Here is a 9,625-nt window from a genome sequence, read left to right on the forward strand (position 1 = left end):
GACCAGACATCATCAGCTAGATGGGCTACACATACAGAGACAGAGGGGAGCTGTTTTGCACGCTCAGATGCTTTCTCCGGTGAGATACATTCAACCTCTTGTGAATTGAAGGAAAATAATGAAACACAAGAGAGATAAAATATACATTATTTTATGTTTTTTTGTGTTTTTGTAAATTTTGCGGGGAAGCCATCCATGAATATACGCCACTGGAATAGATAGATTGTAGTCTCTCTAAACATGTGCCTATTCATCAAAGCAAATATCTGAAAATAAAAATTATATGAAGTAACATGTTTAGCATTTTGTGGAGTCCTGGGAATGAATCTATTTTCAGACATGCAAACACATGCACAGACTACAATAAATATTTGAACACTTCTTGAAATCTTCAAGATGCATGCAACATAAGGACTGTATACATTCTCAGAAAGAGGTCAATACAGTCCCTACAGAGACGAAAATGGAGACCTCATCTGAAAGCAGCAATCAAAAGCTCATTTTTATTTGATATTTATTCCATAAACATTATTACAAAACTCAGCAAGTTACCAATATTACATTGTCACCATACAGGCTTGTCCACAAATATTTAAACCTTTGCAACAGTTACAACAAAACAAAATAATACTAGAATGATTTACATGAAAATCTATAAAACAGCAATAAAATCACAAACATGTCTTTATTTCAGTTTTTCTTTTTGTTTTATCATACTTTTTACACAGTAGCACTACACTCCCACAACAAGATTGGTCTGATTACAAAACTTCCAACAAAATGTTACAGCTTTTTTCCCAGTGTTTTACCCTCTCCTTTTTTGGAGTTTTTTTGTCATGTTTGTTATTTTGGTTTTTAAAACCAGAGGCATGTCATTACGCATCCCTTTCACTGCCTGTAAAGGTGAAAAAAGAGTATCCACACTCACAAATACTTCACAGCACTTTCTAAGAAAAATATACACTTAGAAAATATTTTACAAATCGTTACACTGAAAAATATACAAGATTCATCGAGGACGTCAAGAGTTCTTTTGGAATCCCTCTGGCAACAACTCTGACAATATTTATAAAGCTCAATATTCTTTTCAACAAAAAAGGCAAAACATAATTTCAATTAATGTCAAAATCATGGCAGAATTAGGCTACATCAAACATAACAGTATCTAATACATTCATAAATAGGGCACAGAAGATTTCTTCATCCTTTTTTCAATTACCTGTAAATTAATTTGCTTTCAAGCACCTTTCCGAGGCAGCTCAACAGTGGTACATCATATACAACTCTTGTTGGAGAGGAAGTACAGTACATTCAATTGACAATGGGCAGGGATGATATAAGGCAGTTTGCTCCACACCACCTAGTGGTGACACTTGTCCTGGTCCCACATCTAAATGGCTAGCCTGGCAACTTGGAGAAGATGGAGGGGAAGGGAGGTTGCGAGAGACAAAGGTCTTCACAATAAATATTGATCTCTGATGGATAGTATCAATTTATGTCAATTGAAATAAATTGTATAAATCTAATATAGAGCTCCATGTTGGTGCAGTGGTAGGTGAATGCATGAGATTACATTAATCTGTGTGCTCATCTTGAGTATAGTACAAATGTAAACCTCAATATTTTGAGCGCTTGGGACTATAAGGTTCTATTTGCAAAAATATGATTCTGAGATAATTGGCTTTAAAGATCCGAACCCTCATTGGTTTCAATGGTGTCAGCAATTTGTATCTTGTATTCTTTAAAACTTAACAACATGAATTGGTGTATTTACAGTACTATATAGGTAGAGAACATTGAACAGATCAAGGCTATGCCAATAACTACATTTTGACAAAAATGCAGATAGAACCTTGTAGTCCGATGATCTCGATGTAATTAACCTGTTAGAGCATATTTAATCCCCTTCTCTGTATCTCCATGCTGGCTGTTGATTTGGAGTTCAGATGGCAATCATTTCAGAAGAATGTATGAAAGAAAAGACAGTCATTTGCATTTTGGTAAAAGGTGTATCACTGTCAGCTGCAGGTGCTTGGCAAACGGAATAGATCCCAAGTGTAAGATCTCTGGAATGTCGACCTGCCACCATAGTCCAGAACCCCCACCGCACAACCGTAACAAAAAGAACATGAAACAGCCAATATACATACAGATAGAAAATGTTTATACAGGTACTTGATCAACGTTTGGCACATTAATTCCATTTTCAACATTATAATTATTGTCATATTCTGCAAATAGTGCATATGTCTCTGTACAATAGCATTAACAAATTGCAATTTTGGGTACGTACTCCACTTACCCTCCCACCAACTCTCCCCAAACCATGGCAATAAGCCAATGACAAATAATACCATTTAAAGATATTAATACAATTAGGACAGTTTGATAAATTTGTCTTATTGTTAATACAAAAAGAGTCCCTTTTTTAATTATGAAGTCTGGTTCCCAGCAGAACAGCGATACAGTTCTCCAACACCAGTGAAACATCCACAACTGGAATGGCAGGGTGATATCAGTAATGATAGGATAGGCCTACTGTAACTGTTCACTTGTGACTCACTCCACTCTCTCTTCTTACACTGAAGGAAACCACTGTCTGAATGTAAGGATGGACAACTTTTGAACTGTGATTTTATTTTGTGGAGAGCAACAGACGGAATTTTGACATTATTAAGATGGGGCAAGCTGTTCTGCTGAAATGGAGAAATGAAAAAACAAAGCAAACCACTAAGTATCACAAAAATTATTTTCAAAACAGTTTCAAGGCAATCTTTCTTATTATACAAAAGTCAAACCTAAAGTAACAAAAAACAAAACAATCTAAAGACCAAGAAAGGTGAATCAAGCAGCAGTCAGAAACAAAATGTAGCCACGGTAGTTTGAAAACCCAGTCAAGCTGAAGACAATCAATCACTCAATAGGTAGTTTCTCAGGAACAAATAAAATCTTACATGCAAGTTATTTCGGCTCTATTTAGGGTAAAATAAGCAGGTGGGGTAGTCAAGGTTAAAGTCTTTGCCATGCAACACTTGGATTTAAGTCAAAAAGGGAGAGCAGTAAGGGAACCCAGGGAACTGAGCAAGGGGCAGGAGGAAATAGAGTGAGTGGGACATACTTTGCAGCCACTGGTACAAAATATTACCTCCGTTTCTCATAAGAGGCCATCAGAGCTACGTTCTTGCTCGAGTCCCGCTTCCCTGTATTGTTTTCGTCTCGAGCAAATTTTGCACCGGTTTTGTGACGGTACATTTTTTTGTGTGCGGGCCCACAGATGCCAGGTATACCGAGGCTGGACTTGTTGAACACGTTGCAGTCCAGCATGAGAGGGGGGAAGAAGGGGTTTGAAGGAATTAACTTGGCTTGGTTTTTGGCTCCCATGCCAGCTGCCTTCCTGCCCCTTCCTGCCACAGCGGAGGTGGTATAACCACCCTTTTTCCTGACGTTAGCTGTTGTTCCCGCCAGGATTTTAAGTGTCTTAGTTTTAAGGCTGTTGGCATCTGGAGGCTGACAGAGTCCAGACATGGGGTCCCACAGTGGCTCGATTGACACCTTCATAAACCTCTGGACCTCTGCCATCCCAGAGGCTATGTTGGACAGGATGTTGGAGGGCTCTTCAAACTCTCGCTGGTCGTCATCCACAGGACTGTTGTTGTTGCCGTCTGCCCAGCCCCCACCATGCTCCTCCAGTAAAGGCCAGTCTTCTGATAGTCCAGCAAGGCCTTCACTTTCTTCACCTTTTGCATTTGCCTTTGCATCAAGCAGGGCTTTTAGCTTTTTGGATGAACTAGAATTCTGTCTAGGGGCTTTGTTCTTCTCTGTCTTGGGGGCCCTTGGAGCCTTGCTTTTCTGTTTACTGGTTGCTTTCCTTTTTGACTTGGGACCTTTAGTTCGACCTCCGATGGATTCGGGCTGCTCATCAAAGACGTTGGGGCCATCAATCTTACCTGTGCCGTCATTGTCATTGAAAGTATGGAACTGGAACTGATGATTGTTTATCGCTCTGCCATCATGGTTTTGTTGTGGCAGGACATTACAGTCCCACTTAGTCCCATCAGGTGTAGCTGAGAGAGTCATGTCTCCTGTCTCTCCCTGAAACTCCCTGGCCTTTCCTAGGCTTTCCATAATTTCTGTCCCCATCACCTGTGGGGAGAGATTTGGTGTGTCAGGTGGCGACATCTCTGACAATGGCGAGTGCCTGAACTTATCGGGGGTGAAGTTGGAGATGTCCAGTAGGTCTGTAGACTCCCTGAGGGGAGTGATTTCATCGGTACTTCGCTGGATCACCAGTTTGGGACTGCAGTGGGCCAAGAAGTTCTCGTTCACATCGTCTTCACTCTCCTTCTCACAGGACTTGAGACTCATAGAGCTGTAGTTGCTGGAGGTGGCAGACAGTGAACTCATAGAGTCATAGCTGGCCAGCCTGCCGTTCTCTGTGTTTAGAGTGACTCTATGGAACTGCACTTGTTCCTCTTTAGCTGACTGGCTGACTTGTAGGCCTGAGTCTAGTCCTGGTGGCTCCTCAGGCAAATATGCCTTATCATACAGCAGTCTGTTGCCATCTACATTGACTTGACTATATCCTGACAACGGCAAGTTGTTTGTCATTGGCAAAGAAATGGTGCTGGAAAAGTCAGAAGGTTCAGGTTTAATATCAGGTGTAAATGATAAATGTTTACCTTCAGACTGCCATGATGTGTGAGTGAAGTTTGGCTCCATCTGATTGGAGCAGTTAGAGGGGGACTGTTGGAGCTCAGACTCTGAGGGTGGGGATAGAACACAGCTCTGGGCCAGCTGTAGGTTAGTGAATGGATTCTCCTCCTGGGAGAAGCCATGAGGAAACTGCTGTCGGGGATGCTGCTGATGCTGCTGGGAGTAATATGTCAGCCCAGTGTTACTGGATGAGTCAGAGGCCTCTAGTAATGTCTGCAGGTAGCCTCCAGGGATGACATGTAGACCACTATTCACATTTACAGGATGGGTCATTGTACTGGAAGGGGAGCAGGGGGCTGGTATAAAAGTGGAGTTTTCATTGGGGTCGACACTGACAGTAGAGTCATCACAAATCTGGGGGCTGCCTGCAGTGGAGTAAACTATGTCAGGGTGCGGATTTGGGGATAGTGGGCCAACCTCTTGTAGCTGTATCACAGTTTTACCATCCTCCTGCTGAGCCTCGTTCATTCTTTTCAACCTCAGTCTGGCCTCGCTTTTAAATTTCCTTATTTGCACAGTCTTATTCCCAAGTCTTTTCCCCTCCCTCTCTAGCGATCTGCTTTTTCCTGTCACACTGCCTTGGTCTAATCTAGCAGCACAGTCAGAGGTCGTTGTTGTTATAGATTCCATATCTGTACAGGCAGCTTCATCCTCAGCTGCGCCCACCTCTTGCTTGTGATCGGTGTGGTTTGGCGAGAGCTTTACAGCGTGAATTCTTTGAATCCGGACTCTATTTGCAATCCTGTATTTTCGTTTTGTCAGGCTCGAATTAAGGGAACGCCTGCAGCCATTTGGAAATGTGTTTTTATCACCAGCAGCCAGCATGCGCTGCTCCTGCATTTCCTGGCGCCTCTTTTGCCAGTAGTCTTTCAGAGGAGCCATTCTCTGGTACTTATGAACTAAGTCCTTACTTAAGCTTACTGTTGTCTCTGATGTGTCAATTTTGCCAAGCTTTAATAACATGTGCTTCTCCCCTTTAAATCGGTTTATGATGATGTATTTGATTATCACCGGAGGCTCTTTTCGTGAGGATTTTCTCCTCTTCTTTGGACACCAGTCATCATCCTCCTCTTTTTTTGGGACCACCGTCTGCTTGTCTTTTTTCTCTGTGTTCCTCTCGCTCTCGATAGAATCCACGTCGTACAGATAGTCGTCGCTGTATCTGACTTTTCTCTTGGACCTCAGCCCATAGCTCAGCTGGCTGGAGGAGCTGGAGTTCTCCCTGGAGAGGAAGCAGTGTTTCTGTTTGGTCTGGCAGGTGTCAAGGGAGGATCCAGTACAGGAGCTGTCATCGCTGTACTCTCCAGAGTCCACTGTGGAATTGTTGAAGTCAAACAGGTAGCTGCTCTCTGGACTGACATTCGGCGTCACCTCAGCAGAGCTGCTGCTGTTGTTTTTGTCAACCTTTTCTCCAGCCGCCCAGACTTCAACAATCTCTCCCTTCACCTGTGCTCCTTCAGCTCCCTTCTTCACTGCTCCCTCACCCTCCTTTTTGGCCACGACACTTGGGAAGAAGTTGAACTGGGTTTCCTCCTGAATGGGGTTGGTCTTTTCTCGGACGTTGTCCTGGAAGGACTCGTAGCGGATCTTCAGCGAGCACACGTCGCTGCCCAGGGTGGAGTCCTCGTCCTCATCATCAAACATGTAGTTGTCTACGTCCTCTTCTGAGAAGAGGTTGACAGAGAGCTCGTTCTTAGAGCAGAGGTCCAGCAGCTCGATCTTACTCTCACTGATAAAGGACTCAAAGCAGCCCCAGTCCTGGCTGGAGTTGGCCAGTAGAGCCTCCTCACCATTGCACTTGTCCAGGAGCAGGCCTTCGTAGATACTCTTCGGCGTGGCGTCCTCTGAGTCGCTGTCCTCCGCTGACTTCTCATCATCTGTCTTCTCCTCTGCCCTGATCTTGTGCTCTGGGTAGCTGAGGAGCTGGTCTGAGAGCAGCTGATCCCCGTAGCGGATACCATCCCCAGAACTCATGCACTGCATGGCCATGTCAGGACAGGAGACAGGACAGGGGTCATAGTCCCGGCCCAGGTCCAGCCCTGGCTCAGGCTCTGTAGCGTCCTTGGTCTCGATGAAACAGCCCAGGCATGTGCGGCTTTGTGGCATGAGGCAGTCTCCTCCAGACAGGGCTGATACACTCCCTATCTCCATTATTGTGAAAGCTGCTTTGTTACTACAGTCCTCTGGAAGAGCCCAGGGACTCACCTCTTTTGTTGTGCAAGAGGAGGTGAGGGAGATGGCGTGGATGGAAGAGGAGTCATCAGTGGTAGTGGTGGTGATGCTGGGCTCAGAGGTCTCTGTTGGGCTGAGGGGTGAGAATGGGTTCAGTGAGGTCCTCTCACTCTCATGGCCTCCTTTTGGTTGATTGGCTGTAGGTGAGACGGCGGTGCTGTCTGGCTGCAGATTACTGTCCTGGATGTGTGATTCTGTAGAGCAGAACAGAGAGATGATATCAGATAATAACTAATTCACCAGTGAACTCACTGATGGACAATGTGAGAGTACTTTAATATACTGTCCTATATGGAAGGACATTTTAATATACTCTACTATTTCCTATCTTTAATTATTTTTCATTTTCAGCTCAATGTATGTTCCTAGGCTCTCTTACAGCTGATAAAATGCACAGGTCGTGTTTTTTTAAACAGGCTGCACAAAGTCATCCTTTTGTACAAAGACACGGAATAATATAGCTAATTCAAGCTGAAAAGGTGAATTCTGCTTTTTATTGAGGAAAATGAAATGCTCATCATTTTCTCATCATTGTGTTTCTTGTGCTTTATAATTTGTGATAAGAATACATTGAGAATAAAATACCCAATAGAAAGTAATGGGACAATTATAGTGGAAATATGCCATTAGCCTATTTTTCACTCTTAAATAAGGCCTCTGCTCTGCCTCTTCTATTACTCTGGTTCATGTATTTGTAGGATACATGGAAGGAATGACAAAGGTAATAACCTTTCCCCTGCTCTTTGTGAGTGGTCTTCCCCCTTTGACATTCAGGATCGTTAGGGGTGGGAAAGGAAGATAAGTAGTTTCAGAAGTAAAAAATGGAGGAAAACATTCCACACATTGGACCGTCTCTGAGCACTGAAACATTGCTCATCCATTCAGATGCAGCAAAGGTTAAGGTCACTAAATATCAAGGCTGGGGCTTCTTGCCTTTCAGTTCTGTGAAGGTAACAGGTAAACTCAATAGCAGAGGTGAAAACAATGCATAGCATCTTGTTCCATATAAGAACTCTGTGCCTCCTTGTAACCAGCAGGACATAATGTACTGTGATAATGTAACAGCATTCCCTCTGTTCCTTAATAGAAACATTTTAAAATGCTAAAACATACAGTATGAAGTGTTGATATACACCTGTGGTGTCACGGCTGTCTAAGGGTGAGAGAGTGGACCAAGGCGCAGCGTGTGAAAAATACATCTTCTCTTTATTATTAAGAAGAAAAACGAAACAAAACAACAAATAGACGAACGTGAAGCTATATAAATGAACTAGGTGCACACATGCAACATAGAACATAGACACAGACAATTACCCACAAAACCCCAATGCCTATGACTGCCTTAAATATGGCTCTCAATCAGAGACAATGAACCACAGCTGCCTCTAATTGAGAACCAATCTAGGCAGCCATAGACATAACTAGACAACTACACTAGACACTACAAAAACACATACATTCCCCATGTCACACCCTGACCTAACTAAAAAACATAAAGAAAACAAAGAATACTAAGGCCAGGGCGTGACATGTGGTGAGGAATTACATCTTGGTGTGTCCATCATTTTTTTGATTCAAGTAAAGTGTTTCTAGCAAAGCAACATACAAATGTCTTTACCATTCTCATCCTCTTTGTTGATCTGTTCCAGGTTTGGAGCCAGCACAGAAAAGTTGGGTTCTTGAAAAACATCCATCAATTTAGCTTGGTTCTAGTTGTTCCTTACACTATTGCCACTATCCAACCTGCAAAAACACAGAGAAAGAGACACAGGAAAAAATAAAAACACTGGAGCTGACAAAAGGAGAAGGCTTATTATGTTATCATAACAATATACACTGTCACATACATCTTTGTGGACCCTCGTCTTTGTCAACTACAATGTATGAAAGGCTTCAAAAGAGCCTAGGGAATGGAGATTTTATGTATGAAAATGTTTTTTTTAAACTATATTTCTCCTCAATACCATGGCTTTTTGCCCAAGATTCTATTCTTTGTTCCCCTAAAATATCTGTCCCAATCTACGGGCTATCAAGGGATATTGGGCACCAATATAGGAGACTGACATATATTGTATCTAGTAGGCTTTTCAACACCTGAGCCTCAGGCTGTATGTAAATTGCAGGCAAATCCTCCTGGCCTTTTGTATATTGCTTTAATCAAGCATTTCTCAGGTCTCAAAACTCCTCAATAACTTGCTTTATGAGAATTGCTCTAAGCAAATGTCAGAAGTAACAATAGTATAAAATCACACCAACAAGATCCGATTTCTGTACCATATTCAATTTTCTTAGCTTGTTCTTAGCTTCTAACTCTCCTGTTTACTCTTTCCCACTCCCCGTCCTCCTCCCCCATCCATTTTCTTGCAACCAAGGAGCAACAACAAATGGCCAGATTAATGAAGATGGAGAAGAAGCAATAAGAGGTTGCATAAAATTAGCCTTCTGTCTAACGATCATGTCCAATTTAACACCTTATTAAGCCATGTTGTTTCATCTCCTGGAGGCCATTTGCGACAAAGGTTTGTGAGCCGCATGAAACCAGACTTTCTGCCAGTGCAGTGCTGACTCACTGCCAGCTGGAACGATGCTGGTAACCTGGACTGGCTCTCTGTCTCTGTGTAATTAACCTGGGTCTCTGTGTTAACCTGGCCAGCCATGGGTCTCTGTGTTAACCTGGCCA

The 9,625-nt window shown here is 42.8% G+C and overlaps 1 protein-coding gene across 1 annotated transcript; it reads right to left on the reverse strand.

The window, feature by feature from the left end:
• Positions 1 to 3,141: 3,141 nt before the first annotated feature.
• Positions 3,142 to 8,639, reverse strand: LOC120043773 (neurite extension and migration factor-like). Its single transcript, XM_038988331.1, has 3 exons — positions 8,564 to 8,639; positions 4,680 to 7,139; positions 3,142 to 4,583 (listed from the first exon to the last, which is right to left on the reverse strand). The coding sequence occupies exons 1-3, from the start codon at positions 8,637 to 8,639 to the stop codon at positions 3,142 to 3,144; spliced, it is 3,978 nt and encodes a 1,325-aa protein (XP_038844259.1).
• Positions 8,640 to 9,625: the final 986 nt, after the last annotated feature.

The sequence above is a fragment of the Salvelinus namaycush genome, chromosome 3 (genome assembly GCF_016432855.1).
Source record: "Salvelinus namaycush isolate Seneca chromosome 3, SaNama_1.0, whole genome shotgun sequence".
NCBI classification, from domain to species: Eukaryota; Metazoa; Chordata; class Actinopteri; order Salmoniformes; family Salmonidae; genus Salvelinus; species Salvelinus namaycush.

Coding starts and splice junctions, on each gene's coding strand:
- LOC120043773 (XM_038988331.1), bottom strand. CDS start 8,639: ATGGATGTTTTTCAAGAACCCAACTTTTCTGTGCTGGCTCCAAACCTG. Junction 7,140..8,563: donor CAACAAAGAGGATGAGAATG/GTAAAGACATTT, acceptor TCTGCTCTACAG/AATCACACATCCAGGACAGT. Junction 4,584..4,679: donor CACATCATGGCAGTCTGAAG/GTAAACATTTAT, acceptor TGCCGTTGTCAG/GATATAGTCAAGTCAATGTA.